A 19,409-nucleotide genomic window follows, 5' to 3' on the forward strand; every position below is an offset into this window, starting at 1 on the left:
AGAGATGTGAGAAATAAATGAAAATACGGGAATTAGACAGAAGACTTTGGTGCAAATGAATAACCCCATTCCCAGCATAAGCTACATTTGCATTAAGACAAATCTACAATGCAAGACAGAAAAACATGTTTAAAGTTGTCAATTCCAAACGTCCCAATATTTACCTTTGATTGAAGGTCATTGTTGTGTAAACTGTTAGGAGTTAACTGTGCAGCAATCAATTATTTTACAGTATGTCTGCAACCACCAATATAGCACGTTTTGCTGTAAGTAATCAAGTCATGATGTTTTGGTAAACCGTTACATGATGCTGAAGTACAGAAAGTTGCACCATCGCCATGCACACAATACATGTCAAATATACAAACACCATTGTTGTCTGTTTGCACACAGTTTATTTAACAATATGGTATATAAGTACGAAATGAGTCATTTTTAACCAGTTTGTACAGTGATTCATTCTTTTTCTGCATATTTACATTGTCAACCTGCATGATTTACAACAGTGAACAGTTTCACCTCAATTCAAGTTTAATGCAAGAGGAAAAAAGATGCACAGAACGCTCTCCAATCACAAATCAGCAAGCAGTCCAAAAGGTACACCCCACGCCACAGTTAAGCCCGGGGGGGAAATCAAGAGTTCAGATTGAAGGATAAACAAAGAAACAAAGATGTCCAACATCTGGAGGACAGAGATACTGGTTCCAAGCCAGTAGAAAACGAACATTCCGGCAGCTGTGGATGAAAGAGCATTTGAGAGAGTCAGTTGTTCACACCTGAACGTGGTGTTTGGGTGTGCGATAGTTCCTAGCTCTATACAAATACGTTAATATCCCACAAGGACTCTTCTGCAGTACGGAAAGAAAATAAGTCTCACCTAAAGGCATGTGCCCTTTTTTGAAAAATGGTACATTATAATAATAAATTAGCCAGGAATGAAGAGGGAGCAAAGATGCAAAACCTGGCACAAAAAGTTCAGACAAAATTATTTTACAATCTTCTCAACACAAAAACGCTATGATTTTTTTTGCAAAAGGTACAAAATAAAAACATTGAAAAATAAAATGAAAGACTCGTTTTGAGAAGGTGTCATTAAAAAAAAGTACATACCAGAGACATAAAACAAATAATAATACAAATTAAAACAAAATTATTTTCATGGCTGGTCTGAACCCCAAAATGTGTTTTTTCCCCCCATTCTCCTCTTTAAACAGCAATAATTATTCAAATTCCTCCGTTTTGTTGGAAGAAATAGCAGTCCCTTGGTTTAAGGAAAGGTTCACAGTCCTTAGGCCTCATCTCTTTACATAGCAGTCAGTACAAAAAGTTATTTGTGGAAAACCGAGAAAACCAAACAAGTCTCGTCACAAAATGCTACAATCCTTCAACAAACTTCTCGAGTGTGTCTCCTGTGGTGTCGCCCACCATATTCAAGTCATTGCTAAGCCTGCCACGGCTGGGCGTGTTGAGCTGCGGGAGCATGGCGCTCTGCTCGGGCGTGCCCATGTGTCCCTGGTCCATGGAGCCTGGCATGAGGCCGCCCAGACTGGGGTGGGGTGAACCGGAGTGGAGGTTGGCGTGCTGGGGTGAGGGATGGGGCTGTATCCGGGGGGAGGGGCTGGAATGTGGGGGCTGCTGTGAGGGAGGGTGGGGTGACTGCACCGGGGCTGGAGACCTAACCTGATTGCCCAGGGCGTTGCCCATCGCCTGGCCAGGAAGGTGAGCTCCTCCCTGAGGCTGTCCTTGGAGCATGTGGGGCTGGGGGCTCATGGAGTTGGCCTGGGCTGGAGAGCCCATCTGCTGCTTCAGCATCTGCTGTTGCTGCTGGAGCATCCTCTGCTGGAGGATGTTTTGGGCCTGGGGCCCGTCCATGCCCATGCCGGGCTGCCCCATCTGGGCCATGGGGGGGAGCTGCATGGCCCTCTGCTGCTGCATGCGGAGCTGGGAGTAGCTGGCTGCTCCTCCCTGCTGCTGGGGGAACTGGCCTGGAAGGCCCTGGGGCATGGCTCCTTGCTGCTGTTGTTGTTGTTGTTGTTGTTGCTGCTGCTGCTGCTGCTGCTGCATCTGTTGCATCCGGAGCAGCTGCCTGCGGTAGAGCTGGGGGTTGCCGTTGTGTGCGGCGGCGTTCATCAGCTGTTGTCCCTGTGGGCCCATGGCGGCCATACCCTGGGGGCCACCAACCTGCTGAGGGCCAGGCTGCTGCTGCTGGGGGGGCATGCCCACCCCCGGCCTCTGCTGCACTGCCCCAGCCTGCATGGCAGCAGCCATGGCCTGCATCCCAGCCTGGCCTCCCAGGATCGCCTGGGGGTTCTGCTGTTGTTGTTGTTGTTGGGGGTTCTGCTGCTGCTGCTGGCCCGGTAGTTGGCTTGCCTGGTACTTGGCCGTGCGCTGCTTGATGAAGGCGGCCATGAGGTGGGGGTTGGACTTGAGGATGTTGAGCACCTGCTGCTGCTGCTGGGGAGAGCTGGGCGACTTGAGGGTCCTCAGGAGGTCCTGCAGGGCATTGGGGGCGATGTTTCCCGGGATGCCCCGGGGCATGCCCCCTTGTTGCTGTGGCGTCATGCTCTGCTGCTGAGGGGGACCCTGGGGGGGCATGTGGACCCCCCCGGGCATCTGAAGGCCGGGCTGCTGCTGCATCATGGGCCGCTGCTGCATCAACTGAGTGGAGTTTCCCTGAGCCTGTTGGGGGGCCATGGAGCCACCTTGCTGGGGTAGGCCTTGCTGCTGTTGTTGGACCGCTTGGGGGTTCTGCTGCATCCCCCCCTGGGGGCCCCACTGGCCCTGCTGCATGGCCTGCATCACTTGGGTGCCCCGGGGCCCCATCATCTGCTGCATCTGCCCTGGCCCCATCTGGCCTTGCATAGGCCCCACCATGCGGGGGTGGTTCATGGGCGCACCGTTGGGCATGTTCATGTTGTAGTTCTGTTGTTGCTGCTGCTGCTGCTGCTTGGCCTTGGCCACCATCTCTATGTGCCGGGCCATCTTCAGAGCGGCCAGCGGGGGCGGTTGTTGTTGTTGGGGAATCTGTTGTTGTTGGGGGGTCATGTTGGGTATGTTGGGCAGGGGCGACTGCACCTGATGTAGGGGGGAAGACTGGGGCCCCGGCTTTCCCCCTTGTGGAACCGGCGTTGGCGGCTGGCTGGTGCGCCCATTGTTGGGAAAGCCGGATTGTTGCTGGGCCATGCCGGCTGTCACGTTGGGGGGCGGCTGCTGCTGGGGCTGGCTAATGGGTAAGGAGGCCTGGGGGGTGTGGGTGGGTGTGCTGGGGGTCTGTCCGCCCGAGGTGGGGGTGCCGGGGGTGGCTGAGGTAGGTGGCGACGGCAGGCTCTGAGGTGCCATTCCACGCCCGGCCATAGTGGCCATTCTTCTCCTCATCATCTGAGCCTGTTGTAAGCGGTGCTGGAGCTGCTGCTGCCTCAGCTTGTGCTTGATGTTCAGACAGAAGGGCACGGGACACTTGTTCTCCTGGCAGTGTTTGGCGTGGTAGCAGCACAGGGCGATGAGCTGCTTGCACACGGGGCAGCCGCCGTTGGTCTTCCTCTTGCAACCTTTGGTGTGCTGCACCACGCGCTTCATCTTCTGGCAGGAGGGCAGCGAGCAGTTGGCGTTGCGGCACTGACAGGCGTGGACCAGGGACTGGATGCAGCGCTGGATGGAGAGGCGGCGGGATTCTTGGGGACTCTGGGAGGCCTCGCCCCCGGCACCGCCCGCTCCGTTGCTGTCGTCGTCCAGCCCGAGGCCCCACTTAACCATCTTGTGCTCGTGGCCCTTGGCAGCGTAGCAGTTGATGCATAGGTCAAAGTCCTGCGAGAGAGAAAACACCACATATCACAGTTCCACTCGTAATGTTTCTATGGTTACACACTCCCAGCCACACACACACATACCTGCACCAACTTGTTACAAATGTGATGACGTTTAATCACAAAATGTATATAAGGTCCAGCGCTGTCAAAAAGGTGATTTTCCTGTGTTTTATAGATTTCCACATTATGAGGTTGGAATAAAACTGTGAAATTGTTAAAATTAGGATAACGCCCCTATTAGTGTAAGAGCGGTTTGAAAAGACCACCTGACATTTCTGCCTGTTTTGGTGGGATGGAGTTTTGGCCTTCCATGGTGACATAACCAGGCGGTAAATTAGTTAATAGATCAATAAGAAAAAGCATTCCAAACCTCTCTGTCCAATAACAGCTCATTTTCACCCTCGCCACCCAAGCCACTCCCAGATAGTCCCAGCAAAAATACTACTTGAGAAATGTATCTTTGCTAAGCTTCTTTTTTTACCATTTATATTGAAACCATCACATTAAGGTCATTCATTGTTACCCAGAAAAGATATGAGAGATAAAAACGGCTGCATTAGACCTTTAAAATCATTTGACAATTATCTTGCAAGAGCACACTTTTTAAGTGAAATAAACATACAATAAAATACTTCCTTTGCTTCCAGTTTAAAAAAAGTGAATTGACAATATCCATGCATTTACATGCTGTCGGAGCGTGTGTTGAGGTATGTGTGATGAATCAGCACCATCACCCCCTGGCTTACCTCACAGACAGTGCAGTGCCAGCGCGTCTCCACGTGGTGTTTACACTCGTTGCAGGTGTAGACGAAGCGGTCCTGGCCCTGGTTGTGCAGCTCCACCAACATACACATGGTGCTCCACTTGCACCTCCGCAGAGAGCTGAACTCCCAGTGCTTGTCCCGGGCCAGGGTGAGGAAGGCGTCCCGGCCGTCCATCAGGTCACAGGTCAGCAGGGGGTCTGGATCCATGATAGGGGGGAGGGTGTTGACCGAGGGTCCCGCGTGCAGGTGGATCACAAAGAACACCTGAGGGAGAGGGTGGAGAGGGAGGTAATGAGGGAGACACGAGTCAGATTATCAGACAAAAGAGAGGACAGGAAGTCACAAGCTAGAAGTGGTTGTGTTTCAATATCCTCACTAGTACACCAGTTAGAATGCAAGTTCAATGCATGGCTTCATTCTAAGTGATATGTTAGTGTTGGATCTGAGCCTCTACAGATACTGTGACCACAGAAGTCCTTACAAAACTGTGATCAACTAAAGGAGTGAGAGATGAGGAAGGTAACGGGACTTTACAGTGTATGTTATATGAGTGGGTGGAGTGAGTGACATCTACCTCCTTGTGTTTCTCCAGCGTGGAGTAGAGCTTCTGGGACAGGTCGTTGGCTACATTGGGCATGCCAGGCTTCTTCTTATTGGCTCGGCTCACGCTGCTCTTGTTTTTATTGGTCTTCTTGTTGTTCTTCTTCTTGGCGTTTTTGCTGTCAGCAGTGTGCTGATATGAGAGGGGGGGGGGGGGGGGGACAAAGAGCTGTTAACAGAGGCGATGGAGGACACATGGACATAAAGAAGAAGAATAGGTCTGTTACATGCTTTGACCAAGTGGCTGTCGAAAGACAGGAGGACAGACACCATCATCTGCCCTCTCCTCTGATAGGTAGACGTTTTCACAGTACTGCTTATACCAATGAAATCCTCCGGGACCTCTACAAATTCATAGGACATGGTGTCTAGGGGTCGGATTAGGTCCACCCCTCCATCGTACAAAGCACTCAGTCTTACCTCGGGGGTCTCACAGGAGGCCACGTTCTCTTCCTTCTTCCTCTCCTCCTCCTCCTGCTCCAGCTCCTTGATGCTCTCCTCCAGCACGTTAGGCCAGAAGTCCCCTTCGAAGTAGGGCATCTCGTTGGCACTGGTAATACGGTCCTCCGTGGCCTGCTTGAAGATGTCCTGGAGAAAAGACGCCTGTTACTTGGACTGCACAGATGGGGCTGATGGTGTGGGATAATGCCACACTCAAAACAGCATTTAATAAGAAAAGTAAGCTAAGACAGAAGCCACTTAAAAATACTATTTCTTATTGTCCCAATTCCAGACGAGTCCCTCCGAGTTCCAATCCGTTGCCTTCTGTTTGGTGCCTAATGAACACAGCCAAGGTCCCCTTCATGTCTCACCTTGAAATCATGGAGGATCCTCTCTGCGAAGGCCTTCTCCAGCATCTTCCTGTACCACTCCTGCAGCCTCTTGGGCTTGGGGATCTTCTGGTCCTGCGGGTGGCAGTGGAAGATGTAGTCGTCCCCTTCACTGGGGGGGCACGCCCAGATATGACCATACACATAGCTGCATGGGACCAGGGATGGAGAGGACAGCTTTTAGGTTCAAACGTCATGCATTTCAAGGTACTGAGACAAATATCTTAGGAATATTCTTTGTTGAGAAATTATTTCAAAATAATGCAAGATTTAGCTATTCCTAAACCTGCCAGGACACACAAACGGTTTTACAGACATAAATGAGGCCTAGTCATGGACTAAGAAGCATGATATTCTCCACTGAAATAGCTTTTTAGTCCAGGACTAAGCTTAATCTGTGTACAGGAAACCAGCCTGGAAAAGCAGTGTAATGATTGAATGGAAGTGTTGTCACCGGTATTGAAAACCTACCCCAGTTTCTTAACGTACTCCAGGTACCCTATCAAGATCTCATGGTAGACTGCCGTCCTCAACGCCCGGGGCTTGAAGAAGTGAATACTGTCCAGATACGATATGTAAACCCGTCTGGAGAGAAGAAGACACTAGGAGTGTTACACTGACAACTATAGCGAACCTGGTTAACCAGGCCTGTTACACTGACAACTATAGCTATACCTGGTTAACCAGGCCTGTTACACTGACAACTATAGCTAACCTGGTTAACCAGGCCTGTTACACTGACAACTATAGCTAACCTGGTTAACCGGGCCTGTTACACTGACATCTATAGCTAACCTGGTTAACTAGGCCTGTTACACTGACAACTATAGCTAACCTGGTTAACTAGGCCTGTTACACTGACAACTATAGCTAACCTGGTTAACTAGGCCTGTTACACTGACAACTATAGCTAACCTGGTTAACTAGGCCTGTTACACTGACAACTATAGCTAACCTGGTTAACTAGGCCTGTTACACTGACAACTATAGCTAACCTGGTTAACTAGGCCTGTTACACTGACAACTATAGCTAACCTGGTTAACTAGGCCTGTTACACTGACAACTATAGCTAACCTGGTTAACTAGGCCTGTTACACTGACAACTATAGCTAACCTGGTTAACTGGGCCTGTTACACTGACAACTATAGCTAACCTGGTTAACTGGGCCTTGTTACACTGACAACTATAGCTAACCTGGTTAACTGGGCCTTGTTACACTGACAACTATAGCTAACCTGGTTAACTGGGCCTTGTTACACTGACAACTATAGCTAACCTGGTTAACTGGGCCTGTTACACTGACAACTATAGCTAACCTGGTTAACTAGGCCTGTTACACTGACAACTATAGCTAACCTGGTTAACCAGGCCTGTTACACTGACAACTATAGCTAACCTGGTACATCCGAACATCACACCTGCGGGGCTGTCACCAATTTATTAGGCCTAAAGCGCAATTTGCCTAAATGGGTAATGGAAACACTTCAACAACTTAATTTAATTTTAATTCTACACTAAGTAACTATAGCTAAGCTTGTTAACTAGGTGTTTTATCGCTAAGCTGGCCCACCTTGCATAGAATCTCAAGCCTTCCACTCTTAAGTCTTCCAATAGTCCAGTATGTAGGCTACTGTTCAGAAGAGGTCATTATGCTACTCTTTAAAATAATACTACATAAACTCAGAAACGTCCCTTTATCAGGACCCGTCTTTCAAAGATAATTAGTAAAAATACCAATAACTTCACAGATCTTTATTGTAAAGGGTTTAAACACTGTTTTCCATGCTTGTTCAATGAACCATAAACAATTGAATCCTACAGACGAAGAACCATATATGTGACATTTACCAAAAAAATGAGATATACATGAACAATCATTATTGGACACCCTTTTTCTATAGTGAACCGGTTTCACAAGCTTTCCACGCGCTAATTAACAAATCATCTTAAATGTAAAGATAGGCTCTCGTGGAATAACCGTTTATGTGCACCACTCAGAATGGACGGACAAGCGCACAACCTTTCTGTTGCTGATGAAAATCGCAGAAGTGTGGGAAAGAAACGTAAAACAAAACTAAGAGAATGGAAAGACAGGCAAAAGAAGATCTTACGGGATGCGGGAAAACCTTATTACAAATAGTAAGGGTCAAGAAAAAACTGGGTAAAGCTGTCCAAAAGAGGTATGTGGAAGAACCGTGTATCAAACAATCAAGCTAGCTAGCTATAGAGTACAGTAACTAACATGTATGTTGTGGGTTGTCTAATTTGTAACTATAGAGAAAACATATTAGCTAAAGTTCGTTGGCTAATAACTCATACATTATCGTTACAAATGTTATTGCTAGATTATAGAAGAAACATAGCTAGCTACTTTTTCTCCATCCACCGGATGATTCGACATGGCTACAGTAGCTAGCTAGTTACACTGTATCCTGCAGGGAAGAGCGTGTTCCACGACATGCAGAAAGGATTGTGGAAACTTGACTGATGAGCGCAAGCTGCATCTGTTCAACAGTTTCTACACTGTCCCATACAACAAGCGTTGATTCTCTCCGGCTTAGAACAGGTTAGAAATAAGACAAAACGCCTATTATTATAATAGCTATATTGAACACTTGCATAGTTTAACTTTGACAGTAATGATACGTACATTAACGTTAACTCTAAAAGTGCTGTGTTACACAATGGTGCAATACAAACTCATTCTGTGTATAGATTGTGAGTGTTTTGTAGTTCTATGGTATGTTCACATTGAGGGCTTCATTTTAAATGAGACCAAGATTTCATGACTCAACTTTTAAGAAAAGTAATCAGTGCTAAAGTTGATAGACCACCTTTAAATGAACCTCCATACAAATGAATTAACTACATATTGCATTTAAGTTATTTACATGAAGGGCATCTGTACTTGAAAGTACTTAAAACATCATATCAGGTTTTAAAAAGGACATCTTACAAGTCATGCAACATGTCACATATACTGTTCTTCCACAAACTGAAATCATCACTGGAGATATACTGTTCTTCCACATTCTTAAAATTAAAACGGCAATAAAAAAAGTATTTTTTGAAATAACAAAAAACTATAAATAGTTGTTGGAAGATATGGGTGAATTATTTGTCAACCATAAAACACCTAATGTGGTACACACAATTAATAATATAAAATAACTGATTATCTTAAAATTGAAAAATTGTCACATATGGTTCTTCATCTGTAGGATTCAATTAATGAACATGGAACGGCCGTTAAGACACTAACAGCTTACAGACGGTAGGCAATTAAGGTCACAGTTACGAAAACTTAGGACACTAAAGAGGCCTTTCTACTGACTCTGAAAACACCAAAAGAAAGATGCCCAGGGTTCCTGCTCATCTGCGTTAACGTGCAAGGAGGAATGAGGACTGCAGATGTGGCCAGGGCAATACATTGCAATGTCTGTACTGTCAGACGCCTAAGACAGCGCTACAGGGAGACAGGACGGACTGCGGATCATCCTCGCAGTGGCAGACCACGTGTAACAACACCTGCACAGGATCGGTACATCCGAACATCACACCTGTGGGACAGGTACAGGATGGCAACAGCAACTGCCTGAGTTACACCAGGAACGCACAATCCCTCCATCAGTGCTCTGACTGTCCCCAATAGGCTGAGAGAGGCTGGACTGAGGGCTTGTAGGCCTGTTGTAAGGCAGGTCCTCACCAGACATCACCGGCAACAACGTCGTCTATGGGCACAAACCCACCGTCGCTGGACCAGACAGCGACGGTGTCTGTTTCACCAGGGGTGATGGTCAGATTTGCGTTTATTGACAAAGAAATGAGCGTTACACCGAGGCCTGTACTCTGGTGCGGGATCGAGTTGGAGGTGGAGGGTCCGTCGTGTTCTAGGGTGATGTGTCACAGCGTCACCGGACTGAGATTGTAGGTGCCTTGGTGGAAGAGTGGGGTAACATCTCACAGCAATAACTGGCAAATCTGGTGCAGTCCATGAGGAGGAGATGCACTGCAGTGCTTAATGCAGCTGGTGGCCACACCAGATACCGGCTGTTACTTTTGACCCCCCCCCTTTGTTCAGGGACACATTATTCCATTTCTGTTAGTCACATGTCTGTGGAACTTGTTCAGTTTATGTCTCAGTTGTTGAATCTTGGCGTGTTCATACACATATTTACACATGTTAAGCTGAAAATAAACGCAGTTGACAGTGAGAGGATGTTTCTTTTTTTGCTGAGTTTATATTATCATCATCCTCGTTCTGAAGTGTCAGTTCCCTGGTGTTGGGAACGAGTGTATTATGTTGTGTTATTACTACGTTAAGTGTTTACCTGGTGTTGGGGAAGGCGCACTCGGAACCGTACTCCTGGACGTGCATACCGAAGAAACACACGTCCACACCGTCAATCTCCTCAAATGCAAAAAGTGCTTTGGTTCTGTAAGGGAAGGTCTCCTGCATTTCACCCGAGTCCACAAACCTGGGGAGACAAACACAGTTAATCAATTAATTAGTGAACTAAACATTTATATAGTGCTTTTACTAGTAAGGGAGAAATCTCCACATCCACAACCACATGGAACGTCACTCATCATTAACGGTGTAGACGCCTTCTGCCACAGAATCTCCTCAGCACTATCAAGAACACTACCACGGCATCGCTTTCCAACCAAGGTGCATGAACAAAGGAGCAAACTGAAGATGAAAAACATATTGGAGCAACTCTTGGAAGACAACTTTATTAGAATAATCCTCAATGAACATCTTTCTCAACATGTTCAATAACCTGGTTTAAAAAGTATTGATAAGGGGCCATTACACTGTTGGAGCAGCTGCAGTCCTTCCTTACCTAGATTTCATGCCAGGTTTGATTTCAACATTTTTGTCAGAGCTAGCCACCACCCGTACAAACACCTCCCCGGTCTCAGGGTGGTTCTGCCTCTTCAAGTACTTATTCACCCGGTCCTCCATGTACATGCCCAACCTCGTCGTCTGTAGCCCTGCGAGACAGACACCATCAAATACTTCAGTTGTCCTACAGGTTATACAGATGCAGGTCATATCAAACCTCCTCACCACAAGTTACTGAAATAACTTCCATCACACGTCTACAGTGGTGGATCCACTCGGATCGCCACAATTATTCAACACAATCTCAAACTTACTTTTGGCAGCGAACTTGTTCTCTTTCCTCGTCTTGCCGGACTTCTTCAGACAGATGTCGCAAATGAAGCTGAGGGAAAGTGGAAGTGTCAAATAGACAGTCAGAAACAGTGATCAGAAGACACACGGAGCCGTTCGTCTGTTCAGGGTACATGAGGCTTACCCCGATGGCCAGATGACATCATAATGCAGCACACAGATCTGGTGCATCTTCCGTCCACAGTCTTTACATTCAACAAACCTGTGTGAGGAGAGAGAGAAGGCTGGTCAGAGAAGGTACACCAACACCTCGGTCTCCAAGAAGAGACTTGCTTGTTCACAGACACTGCAGAGTGGGTAATAGATACAACAGTTGACTGACATATGGGCGTGAGACAAAATACTAATGCGTTGAATAACTGTAGGTACAAGAGTTGGGGGTCAATTCAGGAAGTGACTTCAGTTCATTAAAATTCGCAGTTGAAATGGAATTGACACCGAACCTTGGTATACACCCTTTAAAAATGTAGTGGAAAATGTCAGTGACTGATAGTAATGAATCTAGTTACATAAAATAGTTGGAATTGTCACTTAATTCAAAACACTTTTGCAGCCACCATTGCCCATGTACTTGGGGAGGTCATCTCACGCTCCGTGATCGAATGGAAAAAGCGAGGGACAGGTGCAAGAGACAAGGCTCATACACTATACATGCACTATACATGCACTATACATGCACTATACATGCACTATACATGCACTACACTATACATGCACTATACATGCACTATACATGCACTATACACCATCAATAGTTATTCATTTTAATTTCTTTGTTTGACAGATCTCTCAGCTCAGGACAATACTTTCATCCTCCGGTATTTTAAATGCAGTGTATCCACTTGTGTGACTGATTACTGTTTTTAAATGGTCCAAATAAAGCCAGTACTGTGATGCATACTGTACATAATGTGGTACATACGGTACATACTGTACAAACTGTGGTAAATACTGTACTAACGATGGTACATACCGTACTAACGGTGGCACACAATGGTACATACGGCACACACGGAGGCACAGCATGTGGTACATAATGTACATAATATGGTACATACGGTACATATGGTGGCACATACACCACATATTGCACACGATACGGCACACATGGCACATGTGGTACATACAATGCATATGGTGGTGCATACGGTACATAATGCACAAACTGTGGTACATACTGTACTAACGGTGGTACATACCGTACTAACGATTGCACACAATGTACACACTATGGTACATACTGTACACACGGGGTACATAATGGGGTACATCGTGTACATAATGTGATACATAATGTACATACGGTACACACCATGGTACGCATTGCGGTACATACTGTAATACCACACACACAGTGGTACATAATGTGGTACATAATGCACATATTGTGGTACATGGTGTGGTACATACTGTACAGCATACTGTGATGCATACGGTACATTGCCAACGTATTTAGAAGCTTTATAGCAGAATGAAAAGAGCTAAAACCCCATCAAACGTAAACAGTTTGAGACGGTAAGGTTCACCAATACTCACGGTTCTGGATCCAACATGTCATTTTTCTTCTTTTCAAACTGGTCTTTAGATATCATACTGGAGGACAGAGGGACAACAGATGACCAGTTAGAATCAGTTCTGATACTCTACAGCCAGCGCCCCAAACACGCAGCCCACTCATATGAATACAGATTCCCTTTTTTCATAAGCTTTGACTATAATTAGCTAAGCCTACCACTTCTGGACCAGTATTTATAATCATGGACTAAGGATATCCACTAAGGACAGATGGAATCAGTGGAGACTTAAGGGCGGTTACTTCCACTAACAAAATGTTCACTTAACTTGAATTTTCATCAATACATGACTAAGTGAAAGTTCGGATTCGCTCCAGAATGTGGTAAGAAATATAAAAACTACAGAACGAATCCAAATCAAACAGAGCATTGTTTCCCAGTGTTTTTTCTATGTATTGACATGAAAACGTTAACACAGATTCCACCACGAACTTACGTCTGTGGCTGTGCCGGGTCGTCTCCCAGGGTGACGCTATTGCCCTGGATCTCGTTGAAGCACTTCTCACAGAAGTGATACCTGTCGGCAACAAGGCCATATTTGGGTGAGCTAGAGCGGGCACACAGTAGCAGAAGCACAGGGAAAGTTGGCAAGCCGGCACACGTGTGGCAGAATGGGTGGCGGAAATGGTTGTCAGAATGGCACAATGGGTGGCAGAATGGCAAAGCATAACACAGGCAGAGGACAGAGACAAGAGGACAGAAAGACAGGACAGAAAGACAGGACAGAAAGACAGGACAGAAAGACAGGACAGAGACAAGAGGACAGGGCAGAGTGAAGGTAGAACACAGGTTAGTCACCATGAGAATGGTCATGACAGTCATTCACACATCTCATACAAGCATACTGAAATGACACAGAAACGCTAACCATGTTGATGGGAGGAGCATGAATGTTAACATAAGAAAAGTAAATCATTAGTACATTTGAATATCCATACTACTAAGTATAACCACTTCGCTGAACTACTAAGTTCCACTACTTCTCCACGTAAAGCTTTAGTAATGCGCAGGCATATGATATGATTGATATGATCATGTCAATTGGGAGACTGTTGGAGTGAATGCCAGCCCTGGTGATGTAGGGGAGAGAGGGGTGCACCCAGAACACACAGACATATGGATCACCTCTGCTTGTCTTTGGAACTTTTCATAACAATTTTTTGTTGAAATTACTTTTAAAAATGTGGGTAAATAACTAGTGTAAAATGCATCAACGTGCTTCCATGAGGGATAGAGTAGTTAACCCTAACGAGCTTCACTGCGCTGAGTTCAGATGAACCCAACTACATGCAACTGCAATGCATCCGAATGGATGCAATATTTGGAGCTACTGAAGTGCAATAGCAATTTGTGAACAGCAGGGGGAGCAGTGGTGCTGATATTGCAGCACATCAGGCTTGAAGGGAAACCTGAAGATCCTGTCAATGTAGGCTACACTCCTTTTAACAACACGTAACCCTTCCAGTATCTAGTACGCACCATCCCTCTGGTGAAATACCATCTTAGAATACTCTCATCATAATTATTCATTGTTATTCATGTACCTGAACTCACATAACAATGTACTGTGAGAGCACAATCCTATTCCCCTTCTCTCTCCATCTCCCCCTTTCCTTCACCTGCCCCCCCCACCCGGAGTGTGGACTTACCTGTTCTGGTAGCTGAAGTAGGTTCCGTCTCTGGAGATGGTGCACAGCTGCTTGCCATAGCAGCAGAGGGTCTGAGGTGAGAACTCAAACTGTGGAGGCACACAGGGAGAAAGGGTTAGTGAATCCACTTCTACACTGTCTAGCATTCAGACAGGTCAGTCCTGTCCACAGATTCTCCCAAATTAAAACCTAGTGTTCCTCTGAAAGTTCCCCTTTCACTGGTACGTAATAGTCTCAGGCTTACATCCCAAAGGGCACTCTATTCCTTATGTAGTATACTATTCTTTTTTACCAGGGCCCATAGGGCATAGTGCACTACATAGGGGATAGAGTGCCATTTGGGAAGCACACTCAGTGTCACAAGTATGACAGGAAGTCAAAAGGCTCATCATGTTAAGTCAAGTGTTTCAATCTTTATAAGGACCATCTAGCCATGGGGCCATACAGGTGGCTGTCTGTCACACAGTAAACACAGCAGCACATGGTTATGCATGTCTGGAGGGGTTAGTTAGGGATGTTTCTTGTCGTGTCATTTCAGACTTAAATAGCCATCACTAACCGACTTCCACCCGGTTACTCAACCCTGCACCTTAGAGGCTGCTGCCCTATATACATAGACTTGGAATCACTGGCCACTAGTCACTTTAATCAAGTTCAAATAATGATTACATACATATGAGAGGAGAAAAGCAGTAAGTACTGTATTCTATTCTACTGTATTTAGCCAATGCCACACCGACATTGCTCTAATATTCATATATTTCTTAATTCCATTATTTTACTTTTAGATTGTGTGTATTGTTAGATACTACTGCATTGTTGGCGCTAGGAACACAAGCATCCGCTAAATATGTGTATGTGACCAGTAGAACTTGATTAGAATTGCAGGGCATTGTATCCTCTTAAATGACAGTACAGAGCATTCGGAAAATATTCAGACCCCTTGACTTTATCCACATTGTTATGTTACAGTCTTATTCTAAAATAGATTGTTTTTTCCCCTCATCAATCGACACACTACCCCATAATGACAAAGCAAAAACAGGTTCAGACATTCTTGCAAAAAAATAACACATTTACAAAAATATTCAGACCCTTTACTCAGCACCTCTGGCAGCGATTACAGCCTTCAGTCTTAGGTGACGCTACAAGCTTGGCACACCTATATTTGAGAGTTTCTCCCATTCTTCTCTGCAGATCCTCTCCAGCTCTGTCAGGTTGGATGGGGTGCGTCGCTGCACAGATATTTTCAGGTCTCTGCAGAGATGTTCAATCGGGTTGAAATCAAGGCTCTGGCTGGGCCACTCAAGGACATTCTGAGACTTGTCCTGAAGCCACTCCTGCGTTGTCTTGGCTGTGTGCTTAGGGTCATTGTCCTGTTGGAAGGTGAACCTTCACCTCAGTCTGAGGTCCTGAGGGCTCTGGAGCAGGTTTTCATCAAGGATCTCTCTGTACTTTGCTCCGTACATCTTTGCCTCAATCCTGACAAGTCTCCCAGTCCCTGCCACTGAAAATAATAAAAACACTCCCACAGCATGATGCAGCCACCAGCATGCTTCACTGTAGGGATGGTGCCAGGTTTCCTCCAGATGTGACACTTGGCATTCAGGCCAAAGAGTTCAATCTTGGTTTCATCAGACCAAAGAATCTTGCTTTTCATGGTCTGGGAGGCCTTTTGGCCAACTCCGAGCGCGCTGTCATGTGCCTTTTACTGAGGAGTGGCTTCCGTCTAGCGAGGAGTGGTTTCCACTCTACCATAAAGGCCTGATTGGTGGAGTGCTGCAGAGATTGTTGCCCTTCTGGAAGGTTCTGTCCAGGGGTATCGTCGGACGGGCCCACATTGTTTCCCGACCCCTCCAGTCTCAGTCTCCAGTATTTATGCTGCAATAGTTTGTGTCGGGGGGGCTAGGGTATTGAGTATTTCTCCTCTCTGAGCCCTAGGACCATGCCTCAGGAATACCTGGCCTGATGAGTCCTTGCTGCTGCTCCAGTTTCAACTGCGCTGCCTGCGGCTATGGAACCCTGATCTGTTCACTGGAAGTGCTACCTTGTCCCGGACCTGCTGTTTTCCACTCTCCAGAAACAGCAGGAGCGGTAGAGATACTCTGAATGATCGGCTATGAAAAGCCAACTGACATTAACTCCTGAGGTGCTGACCTGTTGCACCCTCGACAACTACTGTGATTACTATTATTTGACCCTGCTGGTCATCTATGAAGATTTGAACATCTTGGCCATGTTCTGTTATAATCTCCACCCAGCCCAGCCAGAAGAGGACTGGTCACCCCTCATAGCCTGGTTCACTCTGTTTTTTCCTAGGTTCTAGCCTTTCCAGGGAGTTTTCCCTAGCCACCGTGCTTCTACACCTGCATTGCTTGCTGTTTGGGGTTTTAGGTTGGGTTTCTGTACAGCACGTTGTGACATCAGCTGATGTAAGAAGGGCTTTCTTCTGGCTAATTATTATAATTTTTAATAAAAAATTGATTGATTCTCCAATCTCCAGAGGAACTCTGTCAGAGTGACCATCGGGTTCTTGGTCACATCCCTCAAAAGGCTCTTCTTCCCAGATTGCTCAGTTTGGCCGAGCGGCCAGCTCTAGGAAGAGTCTTGGTGGTTCCAAACTTCTTCCATTTAAGAATGATGGAGGCCACTGAATTGTTTTGGTACCCTTCCCCAGATTTGTGCCTTAACACAATCCTGTCTCAGAGCTCTACGGACAATTCCTTCGACCTCACGGCTTGGTTTTTGCTCTGACATGCACTGTCAACTGTGGGACCTTATATATGCCTTTCCAAATAATGTCCAATCAATTGAATTTACCACAGGTAGACTCCAATCAAGTTGTAGAAACATCTCAAATGTGGAAAAGGGGTCTGAAAACTTTCCGAATGCACTGTGGGTCATCAGCAGCAATGTGCCATGGTTTCCCACCTTGAGGGCATCAACAGCCCAACCCTGGCTAACAAGCCCGTATATCAAGGGACACAAGTTCTTCATATTTAGGTAACTCCTGGCCCTAACGATTACATACAATTAGAGCTGAGAGTTTCTCCTGGCCCTAACGATAACCTACAATTAGAGCTGAGAGTTTCTCCTGGCCCTAACGATAACCTACAATTAGAGCTGAGAGTTTCTCCTGGCCCTAACGATAACCTACAATTAGAGCTGAGAGTTTCTCCTGGCCCTAACGATAACCTACAATTAGAGCTGAGAGTTTCTCCTGGCCCTAACGATAACATACAATTAGAGCTGAGAGTTTCTCCTGGCCCTAACGATAACCTACAATTAGAGCTGAGAGTTTCTCCTGGCCCTAACGATAACATACAATTAGAGCTGAGAGTTTTTCCAGATCACAAAACTTGTAGTCTCCCTTCCACCTTCCCTCCATTACTCTTCCTCCACTCCCATCATCTCACCTTCCTGCCACAGCAGTAGCCCAGGCTGACCATGACGGGGTCTAGCTCCAGCTCAAACACCACTAACCTCCCGCTCTACTCCTTCTCTTTCCTCCACTAACATCCCTCCATCTCTCCCCCCTTCCCTCCCATCATCTCACCTTCCTGCCACAGCAGTAGCCCAGGCTGACCATGACGGGGTCTATCTCCAGCTCAAACAACACTAACCTCCTGCTCTACTCCTTTGCTTTCCTCCACTAACATCCCTCCATCTCTCCATCTCTCCTCCCATCATCTCACCTTCCTGCCACAGCAGTAGCCCAGGCTGACCATGACGGGGTCTATCTCCAGCTCAAACACCTCGGCCAGCTTGGAGCAGTACTTGTAGACGCGGGACGTCTTGCGGTTGTAGATCCAGGCGTTGTTGAACATGACCCAGATGTCTTCCACATACTGCCAGGGTTCCTGGTACTGACCTGTGTCCAGCTTACGCTTTATAGTGGACAGGTCCATAGGTTTCTTCACTATGTCAAAGTAGTCCTGAAGGGGGGGAGGAGGGGAATGGTTAGAAGAGAGTTAAGTGGTACTGAGTTAATGGTGCCTTATCATTCACTACCAAGCTTCAGGACAATCAATGAAATGTGGCTGTGAGAGAGAGAGCTTCACTGATATTGTGAGAGCTTCACTGATATTGTGAGAGCTTCACTGATATTGTGAGAGCTTCACTGATATTGTGAGAGCTTCACTGATATTGTGAGAGCTTCACTGATATTGTGAGAGTTTCACTGATAACCATGTCCATATCATTCTGGTCAGAGCTATGAGAGAATCCTTAATCCTTATTGAGCCTCGGCTAGATCTATGAAATCTGTATAGAACGGAGTTAATTTGTCATTTGTTTTCATATCAATACATGACTAGGTATAACCAATCAAGAGAGAGACTCTCAGGGTGTACGACTATCTAAGTGTATGTCCATGAGTATGTGTGTACTCACAGGGATGCCCAGCAGCATGGGGTCGACAGGCTGTCTGAAGGGCAGAGACTCGGGGTCCTGTCTGTAGAGGGCCTCTAGTGTGGGCATCAGGGCCTGCCGCAGCTCCTCTGGCTTAAAGACTGCAGCAAGGACAGAGCGGTCAGGGCTCTATTCAAATGAATCATGTACAACATCATAGAAATCTATCATGAAGAACAAAAAGTATAACCTGTCATGTGGAAAAGGGACATCGTGAAGACTATTTATTCTATTTCTATCTGACATTCAGAACGCTTCAGCGTCTTCACAGGGTCAGTTATCATGGTCAACTCATATTGACAGAGTTGTTGTGAAGATGGAGAGAGGGGTATGTGTTGTAAAAAGATGCTCTGTGTTTTTGACACAAAGGTCAACTGTCCTAGTTGTTCAGGCTCTGGTCTCATCTCATCTTGATTACTGTCCGGTAATACGGTCCAGTGCAGCAAAGAAAGACCTGGCAAAGTTGCAGCTGGCTCAGAGCAGCATACACAGAACAAATATCAACAACATGCATGATAGTCTCATGGTTCAGGAGAAATGTACTAATTATCTTCTAGTCTTTTTAAGAAAAGTG

General features: G+C 46.2%; 1 protein-coding gene across 5 annotated transcripts in view; it reads right to left on the reverse strand.

Annotated features, from left to right (window-relative positions):
* Nucleotides 1–375: 375 nt before the first annotated feature.
* The window catches only part of crebbpb (CREB binding lysine acetyltransferase b), an 80,056-nt gene continuing 61,022 nt past the window's right edge, over nucleotides 376–19,409 (reverse strand). For 3 of the 5 annotated variants that reach the window (XM_031814222.1, XM_031814219.1, XM_031814218.1), the window contains 15 exons: nucleotides 18,818–18,936; nucleotides 18,121–18,360; nucleotides 14,426–14,514; nucleotides 13,213–13,323; nucleotides 12,739–12,795; nucleotides 11,327–11,404; nucleotides 11,166–11,233; nucleotides 10,850–11,000; nucleotides 10,334–10,480; nucleotides 6,472–6,585; nucleotides 5,983–6,148; nucleotides 5,591–5,758; nucleotides 5,145–5,303; nucleotides 4,553–4,834; nucleotides 376–3,804 (listed from right to left, as the gene is read on the reverse strand). In XM_031814222.1, the coding sequence (XP_031670082.1) occupies nucleotides 1,375–3,804; nucleotides 4,553–4,834; nucleotides 5,145–5,303; nucleotides 5,591–5,758; nucleotides 5,983–6,148; nucleotides 6,472–6,585; nucleotides 10,334–10,480; nucleotides 10,850–11,000; nucleotides 11,166–11,233; nucleotides 11,327–11,404; nucleotides 12,739–12,795; nucleotides 13,213–13,323; nucleotides 14,426–14,514; nucleotides 18,121–18,360; nucleotides 18,818–18,936 (4,379 nt within the window). In that variant the 3' untranslated portion in view covers nucleotides 376–1,374. The remainder of the gene's footprint in view (nucleotides 3,805–4,552; nucleotides 4,835–5,144; nucleotides 5,304–5,590; nucleotides 5,759–5,982; nucleotides 6,149–6,471; nucleotides 6,586–10,333; nucleotides 10,481–10,849; nucleotides 11,001–11,165; nucleotides 11,234–11,326; nucleotides 11,405–12,738; nucleotides 12,796–13,212; nucleotides 13,324–14,425; nucleotides 14,515–18,120; nucleotides 18,361–18,817; nucleotides 18,937–19,409) is intronic. The other 2 variants (XM_031814221.1, XM_031814220.1) reach the window with 1 other exon arrangement.

Source organism: Oncorhynchus kisutch, unplaced genomic scaffold (genome assembly GCF_002021735.2).
Source record: "Oncorhynchus kisutch isolate 150728-3 unplaced genomic scaffold, Okis_V2 Okis06b-Okis10b_hom, whole genome shotgun sequence".
In the NCBI taxonomy this organism is placed as follows: domain Eukaryota; kingdom Metazoa; phylum Chordata; class Actinopteri; order Salmoniformes; family Salmonidae; genus Oncorhynchus; species Oncorhynchus kisutch.